Here is a 26,742-nt window from a genome sequence, read left to right as displayed (position 1 = left end):
CTTTCAGTATTATCGCCCAGTGTGTAGGGCCTATTACTCATAGCGTAAGAGTTCTCTTAAGATAAAAGTGAATAGCTGCTGCTGTTGGCTCACCAGCCAGCACCACCTTCCCACAAATTCTGAAATCAAGTCTGTCTGCATTATTCTTCCAGTAAATAAAATACATGGACCTAGATTGGGGCCAATCATTGAGCTCATCTGCCTTTATAATGGTCTTGTACCTTTCTCCATGTTTGTTACTCTGTATAATCATCAGCAACTTGTTTGAATTTTTTTTTTGTACATCATTACCACATTGTAGGACCTCACTGAGAGTAAGTATTTATATTTACAAAATAATTGAAAGCAGGTGATCCACTCATTACTTGTGGTCAAGTAACAATCTGTCACAGAGGTAATGTTTTGCACCTCTGCAAATCTTAGGTTGCCATTGCAATGGTGGCATGAGTACTCTTTTAATGGAATCATTTTCCCTTTTTCCATTTTACTAACTTGTGAAAAGGTTTTGAATATTTAATTTGTTTTGACATTGTTCTCAGCACTTTGATCTGTGACAAATAAATCCTGCTTTAATCTATTTCAAATTTAGAATCTGCAGATATAAAATGTACAAAAATGTGTTTGAGTTTGAATACTAATCAAAGGCTCTGTATAATAACATTTTACATATTCTGTAGGATATTCTAATCTTTTTCCTAATATGGTAAATAGTGATGTCATTCCTGCAAAATATATTTTATATGTGACTAGCTTCTACACACAGCTTCGCCCACGTGCATTTCCTATTTAATGCAGTTCTCAATGTTACCGTAGAGCCACCCTGTATACAATATTTGTTGATTAAGCTCTATTGCTTTGAGTGCAAATATAATGATCTCTGCCTGTACTGACTCAAGAACATGCTAAAGCTGACCAAGTGAAAAAGCATCCAGCTCTCAAGTCCACCAATACTTTACGTAGAGTCTGATCTTGAGGCTTGCAAAGCAGACATTTACTGGGTACTGAAGTCTCTTAAACTGGAAGGAAAAGTTATTGGGAATTAGAGGAATTCAAGTATTAAATAAATTTTCAAGCTATACTGCACTGTCAATATAGTGTCCTCTATAACGTTTTTCTTTGAAGAGATTTCGCTTTCAGTCGTGTCCCATTGCACAATTTAGGCAAATTCAAGTTTCTCATCAGTATTATTGGCACACTGACTTTCAAGATTATAAAATGTGCAGGTTATCCCGATTGAGAGATTATTTAGGATCTCAGGAGGATAGTGCATTGCATCTTGTATTCCATGACAGTGTTTATAGAATTATTAACTCTCATCTTCCCTGGAAACTTCTCCAATATATAATTGTTAACAGAGTAAACTTGTTTGTTCTTAGGTGCAAGGATAACACGTTCGCATAAGCATGAGTTGTTTTAAGTGCCAACTGTCTCAACATGTCCATAAACTTTGTTCCAAAATAGGATCTATTTGGCAGAGCGATGTTAAAAGCAGTGCTTAACGAGGTCCTAGGGAGGTGGTGGAACTCCCCCCCCCCATCCCCCCGGCGCCCATGCAATAAAAGCATTGCGCGCCCCCCAAAAAGGGGCGTGGTCTCAAAACAAAAGGGGCATGGTCACACAATAGTAATAATGCCCACAGTAGTAGCACCCCTAATACACATAATGCCCACAGTAGTAGCACCCCGTAATACACAATGCCCACAGCAGTAGCGCCCCTTTTACAATGACCACAGTAGTAGTGCTTCTTATGCAATGTCCACTGTACTGGTAGTGCCCCTTATATAGAGCCCATAGTAGTGGTGCCCCTTATGCAATGCCCCCAGTAGTAGTGCCCCTTATGTCCCCAGGAGTGATGCCCCTTATGAAGTGCCCCCTTTACAATGTCCCCATTAGTAATGCCACTGTGTAGTATTGCCCCAAGTAGTAATGTTGCCTGTAGTAATGCCCCCAGTCATTTAGCCCCCTGTAGTTTAGCCCCAGTAGTTATGTCCCCAGTAGTTTAGCCCCCAGTAGTAATGCCCCTGCAGTTATGACCCCAGTAGTTTACCCCCACTTTAGTTTAGCCTCCCAGTGGTAATTCCCCCAGTAGTTTAGCCCCCAATGGTAATGCCCCCTGTAGTTTAGCACCTGAAGTTATGCCCCCAGTAGTTTAGCCCCCCCCCCAGTAGTAATGCCCCCAGTAGTTTAGCCCCATGTAGTTTGCCCCAAGTAGGAATGCCCCCAGTAGTTTAGCCCCTATAGTTATGCCCCCTGTAGTAATGTGCCCCTGTAGTTATGCCCCCAGTAGTAATGCACCCCTGTTGTTTGCCCCCAGTAGTTTGCCTCCTTGTAGTTTGCCCCCAGTAGTAAGCCCCATGTAGCTTGCCCCCCGTAGTTAGCCCCCTGTAGTTTGCCCCAAGTAGTAATGACCCCAGTAGTAATGCCCCCTTGTAATTTAGCCCGCTGTAGTAATGCCCCTGTAGTTTGCCCCCAGTAGTAATGCCCCTGTAGTTATGCCCCCAGTAGTAATGCGCCCCTGTAGTTTGACACCAGTAGCTTGCCACCAATAGTTAGCCCCATGTAGCTTGCCCCAAGTAGTATTTCCCCCAGTAGTAATGCCCTCTGTAGTTTGCCCCCCTGTAGTAATGCCCCTTGTAGTTTAGCCCCCCTGTAGTTTAGTCCCCAAATAGTAATGCCCCCAGTAGCTTAGCCCCTGTAGTTATGCCCCCAGTAGTGTGCCCCAAGTAGTAATGCCCCCAGTAGTAATGCGCCCCTGTAGTTTGCCCCCAGTAGTTTACCCCTTGTAGCTTGCCCCCAGTAGACGTGCCTTAAAAAAATAAAAACAAAAACATACTTACCTATTCCGCTCCCGCATCCCACTGATGTGATCCTCCTGGCGTCCGGCTCCCTGCACTATGAGAGAGACGTCATTACGTCTCTCTCATAGCGCACACTAGTGCCAGGAGCAGGAGCTCAGTAGTGAGCTCCTGCCGCCGGGCTTCCACTGTGCGGGGAGAGCTGGGCGCCGCTGGTAACAGCAGGTGTCCAGCATCTCCCTGTGGCACCGGCACACATCGGGTGAGATGAGCCAGAGGAGGCGGAACTGCGTTCCGTCTCCAAGTGGAACTGACGGGACGCAGTTCCGCCCCCTTTCCGGCTCACTTTAACACCTGGTTGAAAGTCATATTTCACCATTTACCACAGGTATTTAACTCTCACCAAGGTTCAGTAGAATTTCACAAAATTCACTATCACTTGCATTCACTGACTCTCATATTAGTAGTTGGTGACAACATTTTTATGTTATGCCATATACTTGAGCGCTTCACACGTGCATTCACCTCATCCTCTCTGGTACCCCATGCGAGCACAGGCAACATCTGCCTGAGACCTCCTGAGAAAAGAAATGTGACTCCACCCTTTAATCTGTCATATCTTCTTCATACGACATTTAAGGAAGAAACACAAGGGCAATTTTAAACTCTTGTACGGAAGGGTTTACTTCATGAAGTTTTATTTGCAGCTCTTATACTATGAGTGAAGTTAAATTTGGAATATGGAACATTCTTGTTTGCGCCTGTTTTAAATGATCTGCAATGAAGTGCATTTGAAGGACTTTGGGAGTATTATTGATTGACTATTGCGAAGACCCTATGACACGGTATATATTTGCCCCTGGATTTTATATGTAGACATAACGTTTCCTTCAGATATCTCATCTGCATCAAATGACGTAAACTGAAATTAAGAATTATATGCTCGTATCTAATAAAGGAAATCTTTAGATAGTGGAAGCTCCACGTTCAGCAGTGATTGTAAGGATTCCAGTAGTGGTTTATGGGGTGTACCTGGAGTTTACCTGAGGAACGGCTTAATCCACTTCAACACATTAGCGAAAGTGCAGATGTCATTCATTGCTTCAATGGTTGTAATCACTAGTCATCAACCCGAGTTTTGTTTTGGATTAAAGCAGTGTTTTCCCTTAAAGTGATGACCAAATTTGTCCCACATACACCTCCAAAGCATCATATAGCCCCAGTTTTAAAAAGAGGTAAACCCTAAAAAAAATGGATGCATGGAGCATCCTCAGCGCTGTCAGGTGGAAGCCGCACTAATATGCACCAGGTGGTAATGCAGCTTTAGTCATGGTAATATAAAATATGAAGAACTAGGGCTGTGCCGCTGCTAAGGGCACGTGGCATGAGGGGCAGCACCGTTACTACCCTATGGCACCTGCTTTTGGCTTGCAGTTGCAGGGTGCCATCCCAGCCTGTAGAGCTGCTGTAAAGCTGCTCAGCACGCACTTAGGAAGCTTCAGGGCACTTCTATACTTTCTGGCCCCACATCCCTGCCCCTTTGATGTGAGGTCATGACATCACATGTTAGGCAGACTGGGTCAGCACATTGCAGATTATAGCCCTGCCTGTGATTACCCATGTGATGTTAGGATTACACATCTATATACAGCATATTCAATATATTTAATAGATTTCCTCAGTAAGCCTACTGTTGTTAAATGTGTCTAAGAACCGTGTTGATAGGAATAATAGCACAGTCAGGGTTATTTTAACAAATTCCAAGCACAATTACCCATAAAGTCTTATTAGCATCTATGACAATATGATTTGGAAATGGTTGGCCTCCTGGCTGGATGTGGGCTGCTTGCCATTAGCACCAATGATACATATTTTCTTATATGGTTATAAAATGGGTTTTCTAGCACCACAGCAAGACACTACTGTTTGACACGCATTAGTAAACCCAATGAACCTGACCTACGTTATAGCTTTCTATGTTTACCATTGCTGCTGAGCTGCTCCTTCTTGCATTAAGCATGTAAGACAGCAACTCTCGGAACTTCGTGCATAACCCGTTTAATTGCTAATTAGCACCTTTCAATTTGTTTAAATAAAATGCAAGACTGAAAACATTGATTTGTTCTTCTAATATTATTCGGATTTCTAAGGAGGAAATGATATAGCTGGGATAGAATCCTACTATATGTACAGGTATAGGATTTGGCCAAATACAGGATCATCCCACTATGAAGAGCGAGAATAACAAACAGATACAGGTTGAGTACCCCTTATCCAAAATACTTGGGACCAGAAGTATTCTGGATATCGGATTTTTCCATATTTTGGAATAATTGCATATCATAATGAGATATCATGGAGATTGGTCCTAAGTCTAAGCAGAGAATGCATTTATGTTTCATATACACCTTATACACACAGCCTGAAGGTAATTTTAGCCAATATTTTAATAACCTTGTGCATTAAACAAAGTGTGTGTACATTCACACAATTCATTTATGTTTCATATACACCTTATACACACAGCCAGAAGGTCATTTAATACAATATTTTTAATAACTTTTTGTATTAAACAAAGTTTGTGTACATTAAGCCATCAGAAAACAAAGGTTTCACTATCTCACTCTCACTCAAAAAAGTCTGTATTTCGGAATATTCTGTATTTCGGAATAATTGGATATGGGATACTCAACCTGTATTAGAAAATGCATGTTAAATTTATATAAAGGGTTCAAAATTCAGACTTATCTGGATTAGATTACTTATTCTGTGACATACTCATAGAAACTAGTAATTGTTTCCTCAGATAGGCAAAATAAGCAGTTCTGATGGGTGACACAATAATTGAAGTGACCCAATATGGGAGTTTTTAGAAGCAGAACAATAATCTGAATAAATCATGTAGAAAATTCTCTGATGTACTAAGTGTTTCTCACAGTCTACAACCTCTTGTCCCAATTAGCTGCCTGTGGAGGACTCATAAGAAATATCACCACTGGACGTCTTGTCTCACCCAACTTCCCGGGAAATTACAGCAATAACCTGACCTGTCATTGGGTACTAGAAGCCCCCATAGCACAACGCCTGCATCTGCACTTTGAAAAGGTTTCCCTGGCTGAGGATGATGACAGGTAAATGTGTTTATCAGGTACATCTTGTTACATGACATCAGGAAAATTAGCCTCTAATTAACTTTAAAGGGCCTATAGTATTTATCAAATAATATTTGCAGGATACACCCGCAAATATTAAGCATCCCTCGAATGTACCATTTCCGACAGCACCCGCAGTCCCCATAGATTTCTATGGGGGCTGCAAAGCTGTCAAATTTACCATAATGAAGATGGCATTAGCCAGGGGAGTTTTAAGAGAGGAGGGGACCCGCGTGCAGCCTCCATTGCGGGCCCCCCCCTCCCTGGCAGCTAGTAGACTCTGGCATAAATCCAGAGTCTACTGCACATGCACAAGTCTCTGGGAACATGGCGCCCGCGTCTTGTTCCAGGGGACATCTCCAGTGCACATGCGCAAATCACTCAGTAATGGACATTTTCCAAGTGATTTGTGCTCGCCAGTACGGGACTTCGTAGGGTTAAGTATGCTATATGGGTGCAGTGTGTGCAGTGTGCACCCCCCCCCCCCTGGACCTGCCACCGCACGCACTGCACCCATTATAGAAACGCCTATGGCCTGCATTTTGCAAATTAACGGGAGATGGTTCTGGCAATGGCCATTGCACACGCATGTTCAGCAAACCCCACATGAACAGTAGCGCACAGGAGTAATGATAGATGAGTGGAGTGACCACTGATGCAGTCCCTTCACTCTGAGCACATTGTAGGGAAGGGCTCCCCATGTCCCTGCATGTGACATTCGGGCAGTATATAATTTATTATTGCCACAAATTGAGGACGTACAGTAAGAAATTACAATTATCAGGTCTAAAACCATATTATTGCTAAATAGGTGCCTAAGTACCTCGAAGTGCAATACAAGATCTTGCTGAGCATATATTACAGGAAAATAAGATAATTTAATGCTCTTTTATTGATGATCTTTTAAGAAAAAATATTTGGAAACATGTATTTTTGGGCCTGATTTTGGATTTGGAAAGAAAAACTATACCACACAAAAATATTGAGGGCTTATGCTTTACAATAGTCAATTATGCATACATTAGTCAATTCTGCCTCAGTTAAGTTTAAAATATGTTTCTTTAGTAGCCCAATATTGTAAACTGTGTACAGTACATTCATTTAGCTGGTTTTAAGTTGGATCCAATTTGTGCTATCATTTTTCATATTGTGTAATCCATTTTTACTGCCCATTGTCTTAGGTATACATATGGACATTGTGATAATAGTTTTTGGTTTGTAGGCTAATAATCCGAGATGGAAACACCATAGACTCCCCACCTGTGTATGACTCCTATGAGGTGGAATATCTTCCAATTGAAGGTCTGCTCAGCACTGGTAGACAAGTCTTCATAGAACTAACAACTGATAGCAGTGGCAGCTCTACAGGGGTGGCACTGCGTTATCAAGGTAATGTTGAAGTCATCTTTCTGTTCTGTGACCTCCCCTTTTTCCCATTTGTTTTATCCGCTTCTTCGCAATGTGGTGTAATGCCAGCACCAGTGCACATATAATAAACACAGGCAATAACCGAGCAAATAAATTACTTTCACTAATGTCACTTAAAACGTTATACTGTATGAATGTGCAGTATATGCTGTGACTGAATGTTGATATGTAGAGTTCTGTTGTGGAGCTGGGCCCCATTCATTTTGGTAACACACCTGAAATTTGCAGTCTCCTTCAAGCATCTATTTTAATTTTTGTTTAAATTATTGTTTATATTATATATATATATATATATATATATATATATATATATATAAACCAATTTATTTGGTTTATATTATCTATTTGTTTATATCCTTTCTTTATATTTTTGTATATTTTATGTAATAATGCTTAATTAGTATTAAACACGTTTGTTTTTTTTGTCACTCTTGTATCACTTTTGCATTTACTCCACTTATCTTTACCTATCATTTTAAGTTACGGGGAGTACACATGGAGAGATCCGTGCTAAATTCTAAGCAATCTGACTAAATTGCTTATAAGTTAAGCACAGATCTCTCCGTGTGTATGCCCCGCGCATCACTATCGGGATCCGGACGGAAAGTCGACAGTAACTAGGTCGACAGGGTCTTTTAGGTCGACATGTTCTAGGTCAAAAGGTCGACATGAGTTTTTCACAATTTTTTTCTTTTTTTGAACCTTTTCATACGTAACGATCCACGTGGACTATGATTGGAACGGTAATCTGTGCCGAGCGAAGCGGTAGCGGAGCGAAGGCACCATGCCCGAAGCATGGCGAGCGAAGCACTAATTGGGGTTCCCGGTCACTCTACGAAGAAAACGACACCAAAATAGCATGAAAAACTCATGTCGACCTTTTGACCTGTCGACCTAGAACATGTCGACATAAAGACCCTGTCGACCTAGACACCCTGTCGACCTAGTTACTGTCGACCTAGACATTGTCGACCTAGTTACTGTCGACTTTCAATACCACACCCTCACTATCGCTGGTGTTAGATTGGCCTGCACACAGGCACAATCTAGCACATCGCTGATTTCATCGCTGGATGAAATGAGCGGCCACCCCTCCTTGCTCAGCACACATCGCGCAGTGTGCTGAGCGGGGGAGAGATGTGTGCTGAGCGTTCGTGCTAGATCACTCAGCACACATCTCTGGGGAAATCTCCCTGTGTGTACTGGCCTTTAGTTTATTCTGTGTCCACTCTTACTTACCTTCTCACACTCTGTAGTAGCCCCCAACTTAACTGTACAAACATGAAGAAGTTGAAATTAAGCATTCATTTTTGTTCCCCCATAGCCTATGAACAAGGCCACTGTTACGAACCTTTTGTTAAATATGGCAACTTCACTAGCAGTGACCCTTCATTTGCTGTGGGAACAGTGGTCGAGTTCACTTGTGATCCTGGATATACATTGGAGCAAGGATCTACTATCATCGAGTGCCAAGACTCTGGAGACCCTCAATGGAATGAGACAGAACCAGCTTGCAGGGGTAGGAACAAATTCAAACTGTAGATGATGTTTTTAAGTGGTACAGATCATTCCTTGCAATATTAAATCATATTACAGTGTTGTGTTGTGAACGCAAGGCTATTATATCTGTCTTTAAAGATAAACTACACATAGAGTTGTCAGTGTGACCTGTGTATAATATGTCATTACTTTGAATGTTACTCATCATACCTGCAGACAGAGACATGTCATTCTTGGATTCTTTCAGCTGTTTGCAGTGGGGAGATCACAGACTCCGCTGGTGTAGTGCTGTCCCCCAACTGGCCAGAAGCCTATGGAAAGGGGCAGGACTGCATCTGGGGTATTCACGTTGAAGAAGAGAAGAGAATCCTGTTGGACATACAAGTGTAAGTGCTGCTGTATTATTTCTAATAAGCAGGACAGCTGACTCACGTGGAATGACTTTGCTGTCCGTCTGCGTTTCATCTTAGCCTTTTGCCTTTTGTCCACGCTGTACATTTTACCCTCTTTATAATTTCCCCTTTTGTTTCACTCCTTCCTGGCAGTATTGCTCTATCATTGTCCTATTTATTCCTAATGATTTATGGCTGATGCTTAGGATTCCCACATTCCTGAAACAGAACACCAAGGCACTCATGGGAGGCAGTCAGGTGCTTGTTCAGTCCATTAAAAACTTAATGTATTCTTTTGGGTATATAGTGGCAAAAACTGTGACTTTAAAGAAAACAACGATATAATGAAACTTGAAGACTTAAAATACTTTACTGGTACGTGCTTGTACAGTATGTAACACAAGCATACAATAGCCATACAATGGCTACTCCAGCTGCTGACCTCCCTTATAGCAGGACACCACCATTCTTTCTCAGCTCACATAAATCACTTGCAATAAACCACCTATCTGCATGAACTGAATGTACAGTACCTGGAGAATCACCTAGTTACCATGTAACTGTATCATCTCAATATACAGGCTGTCTCTCTGTAGCTTAGCTGAAAGCCTTGTGAAATATGAACGAGCACCCCCACATACACCTACACAAACAACACTGTCTTTTGTCTAACACGTGCCAACCTTCATGTTAGTTGACTGCTCCCATAATGCCCATAGTCTTTATTTCTCCTTCAAGCCTGTCCTGAATCTACATAGCAAATAGGAGTGACAAATGCACTAATGCACCTCCTCATACTCTGCTAGCGATAATTGCCACAGTCTTGTGAAATACTTTATTTTATTTGATTGACAACAACATAGAAACATAGAATTTGATGGCAGATAAGAACCACTCGGCCCATCTAGTCTGACCCTTTTTTTATCCTTTAGGTAATCTCAACCCTTTTTTAACTAACTTTGGTGCGGCTCTCAGAATATATATATATATATATATATATATATATATACATACTGTATATATACACTACCAGAGTGGTTTCTGATGACAGTTGTGCTCATGGGCCATGCCAGAGACTTTATGTTTCACCTAGTGCCAGGGCCCTAGGTCCATTTGTGTAAAGTGCCCCTCTATCAACCATAGACTTATAGTCTAGTGAAGTGGTTTAATTGAACATTACAGCATGATTTAAATTCAAACATGTTAAAACTGATTGACTTTTCCTTTGTTTGTTCTTTGCCATCAGAGAGGTGACATAGGCTTAAACCTGCTTTTTACTGTTTGAGCTGTAACTCTTTAACCCTTTGAGACAATCATGGTAAGAGAACCCCATTAGGACAAGATTATTGTACAGCATGGGTTGATTGTAGCCAGTTGCTGGCATTTGGTTGGTCAGTTGGACCAGGAAAAAATAAGAAGCACACAACAAATGTAGGAGCCTTTATATAGACATACGGTCCACTCATGTCTTTTGCACTGAGTGAAAGCAAGCTGTAGGCTAAGTGGCACAAAGGTTGATGTTTTACACAAAGCTGGAGAAGTTGGCTATGGGATATGGCAGCCTATTGCTTGCAAGGGAAAGCTAATATATCATGTAAGCCTTTCTAAGGCTTGAAAGTAGCAGAAAGCCAGGTTTGTACACTTATTTAATCCTGGTGTAGAGCTTTCTAGTTACCATAATACCAGTGTCTCAGTTTAGGCTCCCTAATTTGCTGTCTCTAAACTCTAAGCAGATCTATCCTTCAGAAGATTTGGTTACAGAGTTTGAAGATGTTTTTTTTTTTACAACAGGTTGTTTAGGAACAACCAACTTGCTATGGCAAATTATTGCTACTCTCATCAAAGACCACTTTGGTAGCCAGAATTGAAAAAGGTGGTAGTGAACTAAGAAGTACTACTTACAGTATGCTGAAGCTCAGAGTGGTATGAGTCCACCACAGCTATCAGAAAGGGAAATAGGCAGACCCGGGCTGCTATCAGAAATTGTGGGGCACAGGACTGACAAAATAGGCTGCCCCCCCCCCCCCCCCCAAAGGAAAAAAAAGATTGTGGTGTACCCCCACCCCTCCGTCCCCAATGGCACATGCCCAGTAGCACAGCTGGGACGGGCAGAGTGAGAAATGTGACAATAATCCTGCTACTTGGGAAAAATCTCCAGCTATTTCCCCCCAGTTTTCTTCAGCCTTATCCCCCGTGGTTGTGCAGCTCCAACCGTGCAATATTTCTCCAGCTCCAGTCAGCCCCTTTCTGTCTTTCCAGCTCCCCATTGTCTCCTCAGCTCCATTCAGTACCCCTTTTATCTCCAGCCAGCACCACTTCTGTCTCTCCTGCCAGCTCCCTTTTACCTATTCAGTCCCCTTCTTTCTCTCCAGTTAGCTCCCCTTTTGTCTCTCCAGCCATCACCCCCTTCTGTTTCTCCAGCCAGCATCCCCTCCATCTCACCAGCCAGGCCCACTTCTGTTTCTCCTGCCTCCCACTCCCCCCCCCCCTTTCCTCCCCCTCCATTCAGAACCACCCAATGTTGTTGCTTTTTGCTAGAATGTGCCGGGATGCTGAGCCTAAATGATCACAATGCCCACCAATGATCATTTCAAAAAGTAAACCCATAGAAATGAATACCATAATTGTCGGGCATGTCGGTAGATGGAGCCTTATATGCCATCATCTTCTGTCTGCACTCAAGTGGTGGTTGAACAGATCCAGCCACGTACAGCTATAGTCACTTATATGAGAGAGCGCATAAAGATTTTAAACCATTTTTATTTCATATTAAAAAATATATAAAATTCAATTCTAACATCAATATATGCATGAACCTGCCAAAGGCCTTTGGAACAATATAATTAATATTGCAACACACAAAAAATACCTATCATTGATTAAAAAACCAGGTCAGTCCAAAACTAACACTTATCACCAGCTGCCACTTATTTGCATAATGGGCTTCAGGATTCCTTATATTTCCACTTAGTGGCTGGAATATAACTTAATGTCCCGCATCAGTATATTCCAAATCCTTTATCCACAATGTGTAAGTGTTGGTAATACTTGAATTTCATATATTAAATTGTTATTCAAAAAGTGCTGCTGCAAAATTCCCCCTTTAGTCCAAGATTTTATTCAGACTGTAGGACTTTATATAATTGTATGGCTAGGCTTGATTTTCCCTGCAGGGAACGGACTCCCATCCAGTGACACAAAAATGGTATTGTGTCTATCACCTGAGAAATGATTGTCAGTTTTTAGAGAACTATGTCTCACCTCACCGCAGCCCGGGTGTGATGTAGGTATCTTCCCTCCACAGACGGCCGTGGCTAACAGTCAGGATTTCTTCACTAGTACCGCTGTGCTCACTGGACGCAACGTGTCCGCTTGTGAGACCCCAAGCCGCTGTAGTATGCCTCAGGAGTCTCCTCTGTCGGGCTTCCCCCTGCCGGAGCTTGTAGATTCACTACGTGGTGTGATATACTGCGGCCCCCAGCTACGGCAGCATGCCGCTGGATTTCCCCTGCTGGAGCCGTCTGACTTCTCCTCACCAGAGCTCGATCAGGCAGTCTGTAGCGTTTCACAGTGAGGAGTGATGTTGCTGGTCCTCCCGGTCCCAAACAGAGGAGTCCGTTTCACCGTCCTAGTAGGGGGTGTCCAAACACGCTTGGCAGAGTGTCCTTAACGCGTTTCTCCGTTATAGAATTTTAACGGTTTCATCAGAAGGTTCACTCTGCCAAGCGTGTTTGAACACCCCCCACTAGGACGGTGAAACGGACTCCTCTGTTTGGGACCGGGAGGACCAGCAACATCACTCCTCACTGAAACGCTACAGACTGCCTGATCGAGCTCTGGTGAGGAGAAGTCAGACGGCTCCAGCAGGGGAAATCCAGCGGCATGCTGCCGTAGCTGGGGGCCGCAGTATATCACACCACGTAGTGAATCTACAAGCTCCGGCAGGGGGAAGCCCGACAGAGGAGACTCCTGAGGCATACTACAGCGGCTTGGGGTCTCACAAGCGGACACGTTGCGTCCAGTGAGCACAGCGGTACTAGTGAAGAAATCCTGACTGTTAGCCACGGCCGTCTGTGGAGGGAAGATACCTACATCACACCCGGGCTGCGGTGAGGTGAGACATAGTTCTCTAAAAACTGACAATCATTTCTCAGGTGATAGACACAATACCATTTTTGTGTCACTGGATGGGAGTCCGTTCCCTGCAGGGAAAATCAAGCCTAGCCATACAATTATATAAAGTCCTACAGTCTGAATAAAATCTTGGACTAAAGGGGGAATTTTGCAGCAGCACTTTTTGAATAACAATTTAATATATGAAATTCAAGTATTACCAACACTTACACATTGTGGATAAAGGATTTGGAATATACTGATGCGGGACATTAAGTTATATTCCAGCCACTAAGTGGAAATATAAGGAATCCTGAAGCCCATTATGCAAATAAGTGGCAGCTGGTGATAAGTGTTAGTTTTGGACTGACCTGGTTTTTTAATCAATGATAGGTATTTTTTGTGTGTTGCAATATTAATTATATTGTTCCAAAGGCCTTTGGCAGGTTCATGCATATATTGATGTTAGAATTGAATTTTATATATTTTTTAATATGAAATAAAAATGGTTTAAAATCTTTATGTGCTCTCTCATATAAGTGACTGTTTGGTGTAGAATCTGGTAACATTTCAGAATACTAATTGGGAGCGGCACCTAGATTTTAAGCGGTGTGATCAGCTAAGTAAAGTGATACTGTACGGAGATTAATTTATATTTTGTTTTTTTATACACTTGCGCCTGAATTAATATACACGCACGGACGCAGGGGCAACCACAATTAAGTTGGGCCCTTTACGCACGTGCGTGTGTATATTTGTGTCATTGACGTACAGCTATAGTTTGAACAAGAACATACACACTCATGCTCTGGAGGAAAGTTTTACCATGAATGAGTACACGCTGCACCACTGCTATATCTATAATGGGTGACAGCCAGGGCCAAATTAAAGGATTTGCAACAGGGGTGGTTGTCCCGAGGTCCCCAAACATTAGAGGCCCCCACAAACTCTCTCCCCAAATCAAACACGCTGTCTGTCTGATGGTGGCGGGCGGCTTTGTCTTTGTGAATTTCCCAGGACAGACCTCCTACCCTATCCCATATGGTGCAGTAGAAGCAGAGCGCTTGTGCCTGATAACTGTTATTATAGAACACACATAATATATATATATTAGCATCCAGCTAACACTATTAAGGGATTGAACACAATCACCATGCTAATTGATACATTACACTATTTTAGAACATTGTCACTTTATCATTTTGTTTGTTGCCCAGTGGTGAAGGGTGATCAGTGGCCATGGGCCCCATACTCTGGTGAAGGGTGATCAGTGGCCATGGGCATAGGCGTGCGCAGCACATTTTATTAGGGGGTGCATCGCCAGAAGGGCATGTTTAGCACCACCTATTGGGCGTGTCTAGCTTTATTTTAGAATTAGTGCAAGTGGGATAGATTAAGAATGCAAAAATAAGGGAGGAGGACTGAATGGGATGTGGGATCGACCCTGACTACATCAATCCCAGATTGCAAGCATTAGCATGTGAACAAGGTTTACGTTACATAGAGCATTTAATTTTTATCTGGATCGGCATTACAACTGTAAACATGCTAAGTAGGCAGTATGTTTAAAGTGTTGCTCTTGATCTGGCTAACATGCTGTAAGTAGAATGTTGACAACATGCCGGCACCTATATTCTGGGATCGACATAGTCACTGTCCTGTAACTATCTCCTCTCCACTTCTTATCCGTAATGCAGCTCGTCCCTGACACATCCTATACCTCATGCAGCTCTTCCCCCCCCCCCCGACGCATCTTATACCACGTAGCTCTTCCACCTGACGTATCTTATCCGTCACACAGCTCTTCCCCCTGAAACATCTTATACCTCATGCAGCTCTTTCCCCCAGACACATCTTATTCCTCACACAGCTCTTACCCCTGACTCATCTTATCCATCATGCAGCTCTTACCCCTGACACATCTTATCCCTCACACAGCTCTTTTCCCCCTGACACATCTTATAAAACACGCAGCTCTTTCCCCGACACATCTTATACCTCACTCAGCTCTCCCACTTAAAATTTCTCCCCTCTCATACAGCTCCCCCTCCCCTCATGCAGCATATCACCCCTCTTATGGCTCCCTTCCCCTCATGCAGCATATCACCCCTCTTTTATGGCTCCCCCTCCCCTCATGCAGCATATCACCCCTCTCTTATGGCTCCCCCTCCCCTCATGCAGCATATCACCCCTCTTTTATGGCTCCCTCCCCTCATGCAGCATATCACCCCTCTTTTGCCCCCCTCTCCTCCTCCTCATGCAGCTTATCACCCCTCTTTTGCCCCCCCCCCTCATGCTCCTCATGCAGTTTATCACCACCCCTTATGCAGCTTTTCCCCCCTCCTCAAGCAGTTTATCACCCCTCTTTGCCTCCCCCCCTCTTCCACATGCAGCGTAACTTTCTTCAATTGGGCCCCCAATGGAGCTTTTTTACCTCTCTTTTGAGCTCTCCTGTGCATGCACTCCTCCTCCATCACTTGTAAGCTGTGAGAAAAGTCCCTTTTCGGCATCCGCGTGGGTCCATCGTCTCCATCATGTCTCAGTCGGTCCTCTTCGTGGCTCCGCTCCTCTTCCTGCGGCATCACATAGACGCTCGGCAATGACGTCATTGCATCATCACCACTAATGTTTCAATGGGGACTGGGGGAGGCGGGGCTAGAGGAGACCGCTGTCTAGCCTAGCACTACCCACTCACCACATTGATGTGGGAGATTGGCGGCAGGTGGCTCTTTTATTCAGTGGGCTGCAGCAGCTGACCTATCGTGCGGGGGGTGCCCAACAATAGGGGGTGCCTGTGCGCACCAGGCACCCCCCGTGCGCACGCCTATGGCCATGGGCCCCATACAGAGTCATAGAAAGCTGGGCCAGGCCAGGGCACTTTTTGGGGTAAGGCTAGAGGCATGGCCACATCCTTTTATTAAATAAATAGAAAGCAGGTTGAAAATCCCTCCAAATACAACAGCGTAAACTAAAGTGTGGATGTTAGGGATCGCAAGACAGCTGATCTCTAGAGCAGCTGACCTTGCTTCGGAGCAATACGGAGTTGCAGCAGTAGATTTGGATCGGCCACTACAAATTGCATTGAGTCAGATCCATAATTTGCATGCAACCTTTACATTTATTAATGAATAGACTTCTAACTCTAATAGAAATATTGTGGATGGCTACATATATAATATATAGAATGAAACTGCAGTGTGACTATATGTACTTTAACAATAATCTATATATTTGAACCATACACAGATATTTTGACAGTATATATATTTTGGATTAGTCAGTGACTTAGCTAATATTTGAGGATAGGGACAAAAACTGTATAACATTACATTGGAAGGCTCTGAATATGAAATATTAGATAATAACAATTGGTTACTTACAACAATAGACCTTGATCGAGTCCATTCATCAAAGTCAAACACAATTTTTTTTTTCCAAACACGATTTATTGAGGTTTTAGGCTAGATGCGTCATCGCTTGGAAAGTGATAAAATGGAAAGTAAAAAAGTACCAGCCAATCAGCTCCTAACTGCCATGTCACAGGCTGTGTTTGAAAAATGGCAGTCTGGAGCTGATTGGCTGGAACTTTTCACTCTCCATTTTATCACTTTCCAAGCGATGATGCATTTAGCCCTTTCAGTAGCGCACGCAAAGGGGGTTTGTAGTTACCCAGAAACCCCCCCTATTGGACCTAATACCTTGTTTTAGAAACAGAGACAGCTGTGTCTCTGTTTCACGAAAAGCCGCGATCACGATTGCAGCTACCGCTGTAGGGAGCTATTGCTGGCAAAGCTTTCTCCCTACCTGCGGCGACTTGGAGCTGCTGCGCAAGCACAGCAAGGCAACTCCATAACGTGCTCACGTCACAATTACAGCAGCTGTTCTGTGGCTGGCACTGGCAGTGTCTCTCCTCTGCAACACCTGGGTATGTGTGCAGTACACTGTATATGATTGTTTAAATTGACAGCGTGTGTGTGGTGTGTAATGTATGTTTGTGTGTGGCGTGTACAGTATGTGCAGTCTCTGTCTGTGTTTTTTGTCATACACACACACACACGTGTGATATATATATATATATATATATATACATACAGTATATACAAATATACATACACACACACACACACACACACACACACACACTGCTTTAAAAAAATAAAGGGAACACTAAAACAACACATCCTAGATCTGAATGAATGAAGTATTCTTATTAAATACTTTGTTCTTTACATAGTTGAATGTGCTGACAACAAAATCACACAAAAATTAACAATGGAAATCAAATTTATTAACCCATGGAGGTCTGGATTTGGAGTCACACTCAAAATTAAAGTGGAAAAACACACTACCAACTTTGATGTAATGTCCTTAAAACAAGTAAAAATGAGGCTCGTCAGTGTGTGTGTCCTCCACGTGCCTATATGACCTCCCTACAATGCCTGGGCATGCTCCTGATGAGGTGGCGGATGGTCTCCTGAGGGATCTCCTCCCAGACCTGGAATAAAGCATCCGCCAACTCCTAGACAGTCTGTGGTGCAATGTGGCGTTGGTGGATGGAGCAAGACATGATGTCCCAGATGTGCTCAATTGGATTCAGGTCTGGGGAACAGGCGGGCCAGTCCATAGCATCAATGCCTTCGTATTGCAGGAACTGCTGACACACTCCAGCCACATGAGGTCTAGCATTGTCTTGCATTACAAGGAACCCAGGGCCAACCGCACCAGCATATGGTCTCACAAGGGGTCTGAGGATCTCATCTCGGGACCTAATGGCAGTCAGGCTACCTCTGGTGAGCACATGGAGGGCTGTGCGGCCCCCCAAAGAAATTCCAATCCACACCATTACTGACCCACTGCCAAACCGGTCATGCTGGAGGATGTTGCAGGCAGCAGAACATTCTCCTTGGCATCTCCAGACTCTGCCACGTCTGTCACATGTGCTCAGTGAGAACCTGCTTTCATCTGTGAAGAGCACAGGGCGCCAGTGGCGAATTTGCCAATCTTGGTGTTCTCAGGCAAATGCCAAGCGTCCTGCACGTGTTGGACTGTAAGCACAACCCCCACCTGTGGACGTCGGGCCCTCATACTACCCTCATGGAGTCTGTTTCTGATCGTTTGAGTAGACACATGCACATTTGTGGCTTGCTGGAGGTCATTTTGCAGGGCTCTGGCAGTGTGCTCCTGTTCCTCCTTGCACAAAGGCGGAGGTAGCGGTCCTGCTGCTGGGTTGTTGCCCTCCTACGGCCTCCTCCACATCTCCTGATGTACTGGCCTGTCTCCTGGTAGCGCCTCCATGCTCTGGACACTACGCTGACAGACACAGCAAACCTTCTTGTCACAGCTCGCATTGATGTGCCATCCTGGATGAGCTGCACTACCTGAGCCACTTGTGTGGGTTGTAGACTCCGTATCATGCTACCACTACAGTGAAAGCACCGCCAGCTTTCAAAAGTGACCAAAACATCAGCCAGAAAGCATAGGAGCTGAGAAGTGGTCTGTGGTCACCACCTGCAGAACAACTCCTTTATTGGGGGTGTCTTGCTAATTGCCTATAATTTCCACCTGTTGTCTATTCCATTTGCACAACAGCATGTGAAATTGATTGTCAATCAGTGTTGCTTCCTGATACGATGTTATAAATAACACTCCTTAACCCTTTTAAGAGTAGCAGCTCATAATACAGAATTTGTGTATGGCATACACATAGACAAAAATAGGTAATGAAGAAAATAAGCGCTTGTGAGTGTAATAACGAAATATAAAGGAAATAATCAGGTGGGTGTAATTATAACCAAGAACACTTATCTGGTTTACAAGAACTTCCAACGAGTGTTCATCATTTAGGATTTACATGTAAAGAGAAAAACACAACAAAACATAGGGGTAAATTTACTAAGGTCCCGATTTTGACCGAGATGCCGTTTTTTCATCAAAGTGTCATCTCGGTAATTTACTAAACTCAAATCACGGCAGTGATGAGGGCATTCGTAATATTTGGAAGTCCTAGGAAAAAATCACGAATGAATACACCCTCGGTCAAAACGCGGCTGTTTAAGTATGAATCTCGGTCATTTACTAAGAAGTGCAAAGCAAAAAAAAACAAAACACTGCCGTGAAAAATTACAACTCGTAAAAAAGTGCTTAAAAAAAACAGACCTGCTTTTTTTATCCGTGATTGGATAGGCATGCACGGATCCATGAGATCCGTGCATGTATATCAGTGGGAAGGGGTGGGAAAGTGATTATTTTCTCAAAAAAAATTGCGTGGGGTCCCCCCTCCTAAGCATAACCAGCCTCGGGCTCTTTGAGCCGATCCTGGTTGCAAAAATATGGGGGGGAAAATGACAGGGGTTCCCCCATATTTAAGCAACCAGCATCGGGCTCTGCGCCTAGTCCTGGTTCCAAAAATACGGGGGACAAAAAGAGTAGGGGTCCCCCGTATTTTTAAAACCAGCACCGGGCTCCACTAGCTGGACAGATAATGCCACAGCCGGGGGTCACTTTTATATAGTGCCCTGCGGCCGTGGCATCAAAAATCCAACTAGTCACCCCTGGCCGGGGTACCCTGGGGGAGTGGGGACCCTTTCAATCAAGGGGTCCCCCCCCCAGCCACCCAAGGGCCAGGGGTGAAGCCCGAGGCTGTCCCCCCCATCCAATTGGCTGCGGAGGGGGGGCTGATAGCCTTTTTTGAAAATGAAAAGATATTGTTTTTAGTAGCAGTACTACAAGGTCCAGCAAGCCTCCCCCGCATGCTGGTACTTGGAGAAACACAAGTACCAGCATGCGGCGGAAAAACGGGCCCGCTGGTACCTGTAGTACTATTACTAAAAAAATACCCAAAAAAAGACAAGACACACACACCGTGAAAGTAAAGATTTATTACATACATGCACACAAACATACATACATACTTACCTTATGTTCACACGCAGGTCGGTCCTCTTCTCCAGTAGAATCCAAGGGGTACCTGTTGAATAAATTCTACTCACCAGATCCAGGGTCCCAGGGTCCTCGGGGCAACCATTTGTAATCCAGGTACTTGAATAAAATAACAAAACGGATACCCGAGCCACGAACTGAAAGGGGCCCCATGTTTTCACATGGGACTCCTTTCCCCGAATGCCAGAAACCCACTCTGACTTCTGTCTAAGTGGGTTTCTTCAGCCAATCAGGAAGCGCCACGTTGTAGCACTCTCCTGATCGGCTGTGTGCTCCTGTACTGAGTGACAGGCGGCACACAGCAGTGTTACAATGTAGCGCCTATGCGCTCCATTGTAACCAATGGTGGGAACTTTCTGCTCAGCGGTGACGTCACTTTAGGTCAACCGCAGGGCAGAAAGTTCCCACCATTGGTTACAATGGAGCGCATAGGCGCTACATTGTAACACTGCCGTGTGCCGCCTGTCAGTCAGTACAGGAGCACACAGCCGATCAGGAGAGTGCTACAACGTGGCGCTCCCTGATTGGCTGAAGAAACCCACTTAGACAGAAGTCAGAGTGGGTTTCTGGCATTCGGGGAAAGGAGTCCCATGTGAAAACATGGGGCCCCTTTCAGTTCGTGGCTCGGGTCTGCGGTTTGTTATTTTATTCAAGTACCTGGATTACAAATGGTTGCCCCGAGGACCCTGGGACCCTGGATCTGGTGAGTAGAATTTATTCAACAGGTACCCCTTGGATTCTACTGGAGAAGAGGACCGACCTGCGTGTGAACATAAGGTAAGTATGTATGTATGTTTGTGTGCATGTATGTAATAAATCTTTACTTTCACGGTGTGTGTGTCTTGTCTTTTTTTGGGTATTTTTTTAGTAGTAGTACTACAGGTACCAGCGGGCCCGTTTTTCCGCCGCATGCTGGTACTTGTGGTTCTCCAAGTACCAGCATGCGGGGAGGCTTGCTGGGCCTTGTAGTACTGCTACTAAAAACAATATCTTTTCATTATCACAAAAGGCTATCAGCCCCCCCATCCGCAGCCCATTGGATGGGGGGGGACAGCCTCGGGCTTCACCCCTGGCCCTTGGGTGGCTGGGGAGGGGGACCCCTTGATTGAAGGGGTCCCCACTCCCCCAGGGTACCCCGGCCAGGTGTGACTAGTTGGATTTTTGATGCCACGGCCGCAGGGCACTATATAAAAGTGACCCCCGGCTGTGGCATTATCTGTCCAGCTAGTGGAGCCCGGTGCTGGTTTTAAAAATACGGGGGACCCCTACTCTTTTTGTCCCCCGTATTTTTGGAACCAGGACCAGGCGCAGAGCCCGATGCTGGTTGCTTAAATATGGGGGAACCCCTGTCATTTTTTTCCCAATATTTCTGCAACCAGGATCGGCTCAAAGAGCCCGAGACTGGTTATGCTTAGGAGGGGGGAACCCACGCAATTTTTATTTTTATTTTACACTGTTTAATTTAAAAAAAAAAAAAAAATGAACCCTAGCACGGATCACACAGATCCGGCCGAGATTCATTTTTAAAAAGTCGGCAGTGTTTTGCTAATCACTGCCGTAAAAAAAAAAAAAAAAACACGAATGACATCGACATCGGAACAAAAGAAAAACCCGAATACGACAGCTTAGTAAATTAGTCGTAATAAATTCAAAAAGTTGCAGTTTTACACTTTCGATGTCATTCGTGATTGAACTTTGACCCGAAACGGGAAAATACGAATCTTAGTAAATTTACCCCATAGTGTGTACCGTTCTCAGATTCAAATAATGTCATTTGCAGTAGAGGGCAATAAATTAGGGAACGTGCTTATTCTCAATCAAACATATTTAGTAGCCCAGACATTTAAGAATAAAACATAATACAAATTTAATATACAAAGACATACAATAGCTAGACAACACACGTACAAGATAAAACATTTTTTAAAGCTTATCTGTCCATCTAAAAGGGGAATACAGCAGCAAACTGTCCCAATGGATATAAAATAGCCAGAGAACATGCGTACAGGATTTAAAAGTTCAATCGCTTATCTGTCCATTAGAGGAGTTCAGCAGCAAACAGTCCCAAATCCTGTACGCATGTTCTCTTAATATAAATGTCCCATTTGTTATAGAAGCGCACGACACCTTTCTCCACATCTGGGAGTGTGGCTTGACGGTCAAAATATAAGGTTCGAAGAACTAGGTTTTTCACCTCCAAAAGCATTGGGGAATGCTTGCCCATCCAGTGAGTTAAAATAATGTTCTTAGCCACAGTTAAAATAACGGTTAACACTGGAACCACTAAACGCAGTTCGGGACCAAGGACCCAGGAGGAGAAAATCAATAGTAGGCAGGGGATAAGGAGTTTAGTCAAACGTAAAGATAAAATATTCTTAATAAAACATATAACCTTACCCCAAGGGGTATATGCAATTGCGGTCGAATTCCGGCTGGAATTCGACCGTTTTTAAATTCGACACAATTCAACAGTCAGACACCAGTCCCGCTGTCGAAAAACAGACCAATTGACGATGGTGTGCGTCCTGGATTTGACTTCATGGACGTCACAAAACTGTGTAAAAAATCATGAAAAAAAATGCGTGGGGTCCCCCCTCCTAAGCATAACCAGCCTCGGGCTCTTTGAGCCGGTCCTGGTTGTAAAAATACGGGGGGGGGAAATGACATGGGATCCCCCGTATTTTTAGAACCAGATCGGGCTCTGCGTCCGGTCCTGGTTCCGGTTTGTTTTTTTGCCAAGTACGTGGATTACAAAAAAGAAGAGGACAGATCTACACTGGATTATGGTGAGTATAATTTTATTTTCAGGTAACCCGTGGATTCTACTTGGAGGAGTGGACCGAGTCGGCGTGTGAACATAGGTAAGTATGTGTGTGTCGGCGTGCATGTATGTAATAAAGTTTTACTATCACGGTGTGCGTGTACTGTTTTTATTTGGGTATTTTTTTTGCAGTAGAACTACAGGTACCAGAAGGCCCGTTTTTTCCCCCTGCATGCTGGTACTTGTGGTTCTCCAAGTACCAGATTGCGGGGGAGGCTTGCTGGGATTTGTAGTTCTGCTACAAAAAACAATATTCTTTATTTTTGTCACTTGGCTATCAGCCTCCCATCCGCAGCCTTTGGATGGGGGGGACAACCTCGGGCTTCACCCCTGGCCCTTGGGTGGCTAGAGACGGGGATCCCTTGATTTAAGGGGTCTCCACTCCTCCAGGGTACCCCGGCCATGGGTGACTAGTTGGGGATTTAATGCCATGACCGCAGGGACCGATATAAAAGTGTCCCCCGGCTGTTGCATTATCTCTCCAGCTAGTGGAGCCCGGTGCTGGTGTTAAAAATACAGGAGTCACGGGGGTCTCAGCAGTCGGGGAAAGGGGTCCCATGTGTAAACATGGGACCCCTTTCAGTGCGTGGTCCGGGTAACGCGTTTTCTTTTTTTGCCAAGTACGTGGATTACAAAAAAGAACAGGACACAGCTACACTGGATTTTGGTGAGTATAATTTTATTTTCAGGTACACCGTGGATTCTACTTGGAAAAGTGGACCGAACCTCGTGTCAACATAGGTAAGTATGTGTGTGTCGGCATGTATGTAATAAAGTTATACAATCACGGTGTGCGTGTACTGTTTTTATTTGGGTATATTTTTTGCAGAGAACTACAGGTACCAGCGGGCCCGTTTACCCCCCCGCATGCTGGTACTTGTGGTTCTCCAAGTACCAGCTTGTGGGGGAGGCTTGCTGGGACTTGTAGTTCTGCTACAAAAAACAATACTCTTTTATTTGACACAAGGCTATCAGCCCCCCATCCGCAGCCCTTGAATGGGGGGGGACAGCCTCCGGGTGGCTGAAGGGGGGACCCCTTGATTTAAGGGGTCCCCACTCCAGGGTACCCCAGCCAGGGGTGACTAGTTGGGGATTTAATGCCACGGCCGCAGGGACCAGTATAAAAGTGTCCCCCGGCTGTGGCATTATCTCACCAGCTAGTGGAGCCCGGTGCTGGTGTTAAAAATACGAGGGACCCCTACGCTTTTTTGTCCCCCATATTTTTTGCACCAGGACCGGACGCAGAGCCCGGTGCTGTTTCTAAAAATACGGGGGATACCCTGTCATTTCCCCCCCCCCCCCCGTATTTTTACAACCAGGACCGGCTCAAAGAACCCGAGGCTGGTTATGCTTTGGAGGGGGGACCCCACGCATTTTTTGGGGGGGGGTTTTTTAAACACTTTTGTGCCGTCCAAAAAGTCGAATCCAGGACGCACATATCCGTCAATTGGTCCGTTTTTCGACAGCGGGACTGTCGAATCCGTTTTTTATTAAATATGTCGAATTCCGGCCCCGGCGGCCGGGATTCGACTGTCGAATTGTGTCGAATTTAAAAACGGTCGAATTCCAGCCGGAATTCGACCGCAATTGCATATACCCCTATATCTCTTAATTTTGCTACACTCCTAGAAATTATGAAAGAAAGAAGCAACACTCGCTCCACACAGCAAACAGGCACCTGTCTCTGACGGAACCATATGCTTCTTTTGCACTTGGGATACATAAGCTCTGTGTAAAACCTTTAAGTGAACTTCCTGAAGAGAGGCAGATGACAGGTGCTTCAGAGAAGTTGTACAATGCTGTAACCATATTCCCGGAGATTCCACAGTTGGAATATCTACCAAACCATTTGCTTAACGTATGATTCCATATCTTATCACCCTGTGGTGTCAAACACTAATTTAATAATAATAACTAAAAAGTTTTCTAAACACTTCTCTTTCTTACATTTACCTAGTCTTGTATTGTTATTTTGCTTTTGTTTAGAATTTATATTTGGAAGTAATACAGTAGGTTAGAACTGAATTGCATATGGCTCAGCATGGCCCATAAATAGATACATGTTCGGCTCCGATGCAAACACACAGGATACAGCTACGAGACTGACTTGCATCAGCCCCTAAATCCAATGAGAAGAAACTCTTGTTCCTCTCTCTTATTACTTATCTAGCAGAGTTGCAGAATGCCACTTGCTCAGCATGTTGGGGTAAGCGGGATCAGTCAGAGGAATAAATCATGACTGCTGGGAAACATAGGTTTGCGACTGTGGTGTAAGTTTATTTTTTATGAGCATTGACTGGTGATTAATATGGATGTTTTCAGCCAACGTTCCTTGCCCCTGCATGCCTATTTCCTTCCAGGGAATGGATGCTGAGGAAATATAGAAGGTTTCTGGGAGATTATTAATTTACTTTCTTGCTCTGCTGCTTAATTAATATACTTTAATTTGCATATCTTCCTTTTTTCTCTGTATTGCCTGGAGTTGTCATTTCAAAACATATGATCGTAATAAACGATCTTGCTCTGTTTTTCCACCAGTGACTGTCAGAAAAATTAATCTTCTACTCCACACTCAGAGAGCGATGTACCCGCTACCATATCACAGCGCCTACAGAAAGCTCTGATCGCAGCAATAGTGATGTGCTTGGTGTGGCGTGCCAATTTTCACTTACTAGATAGCAACATTTTACATCATCCAGGAATGTGCGAACTAGAGAAGTTACAGCTAAATAGGTTTAATTACATTTATCCTATTTACTGTATATTAATTCTTATGTTGCACATCTTTTTTTTTCCTCCGTGCTTTTCTTGAAAATCATAATGCATAGTAAAGCAAATAATTGTGTTATTGTTAGATTAGCAGCTTATAACTGCACACATAGATTCAGAGTTGTACGCTGATGCAATTGCAATTGGCTACGGACTTGCTAATGTTTGCAAGTGAAGATCAGAAATGAAGAAAGATGTGCACTGGAGCTACTCATTCGCGATTGCGTACACATTCGTAGCCTACACGCAATAACGATGAAGATCGACTACTCGAGTATTTCTATGGCTATTCAGACTGGATGCGGCAGTAGTGACGCAGGCACCATGTTTCTCTGCGTACATGATCGCAGCAGACGGCAAATCCCCCCCCCCCGAAAGCGGCTGTGACACGCCTGCATGTTTCCCATACCTCCCAACTGTCCCAAGTCCAGTGGGACAGTCCGGCTATTCAGATACCGTCCCGTGGCCCCTCCCGCAGGCAGCTGGGTCCCGCGGGCAGGCGTGGTGGGGGTTACAGTTGGGGAGGCTTTGATCACCCACTGCTCTGTTCTGCCGAGCAGAAAGTGATCACTGAATACATGCTGTGTGCACGTGCACGACATGTTTTCACTGCTGGGAGGTGAGCAGGGGGCTGCCCAGCTGGTCCGGGAGTGCTGCGCGCAACCCCAAAATGCCGCACCATGGGTCAGCACCACAAGCTCACGCCCAATCGGATGAGACTATGCCCACTCCACTAGAGGCCATGCCCCTTTATCAGGTCACATGCGGCATAGCTGTGCGAGCGTCCCGGCCTCCAAAGCCATAAAGTTGGGAGGTATGTGCTTACAGCCACT

General features: G+C 44.3%; 1 protein-coding gene across 1 annotated transcript in view; it reads left to right on the top strand.

Annotated features, from left to right (window-relative positions):
- SEZ6 (seizure related 6 homolog) overlaps positions 1–26,742 on the top strand; it is an 874,081-nt gene that overhangs the window by 785,659 nt on the left and 61,680 nt on the right. Inside the window, exons 6-9 of the mRNA XM_063955907.1 lie at positions 5,758–5,926; positions 7,170–7,336; positions 8,700–8,894; positions 9,123–9,261. Coding sequence (XP_063811977.1) covers positions 5,758–5,926; positions 7,170–7,336; positions 8,700–8,894; positions 9,123–9,261 — 670 coding nt within the window. The remainder of the gene's footprint in view (positions 1–5,757; positions 5,927–7,169; positions 7,337–8,699; positions 8,895–9,122; positions 9,262–26,742) is intronic.

The sequence above is a fragment of the Pseudophryne corroboree genome, chromosome 2 (assembly GCF_028390025.1).
Source record: "Pseudophryne corroboree isolate aPseCor3 chromosome 2, aPseCor3.hap2, whole genome shotgun sequence".
In the NCBI taxonomy this organism is placed as follows: Eukaryota; Metazoa; Chordata; class Amphibia; order Anura; family Myobatrachidae; genus Pseudophryne; species Pseudophryne corroboree.
Note: the sequence above shows the minus strand (reverse complement) of the source record. Positions and strands in the feature narration are given on the sequence as shown.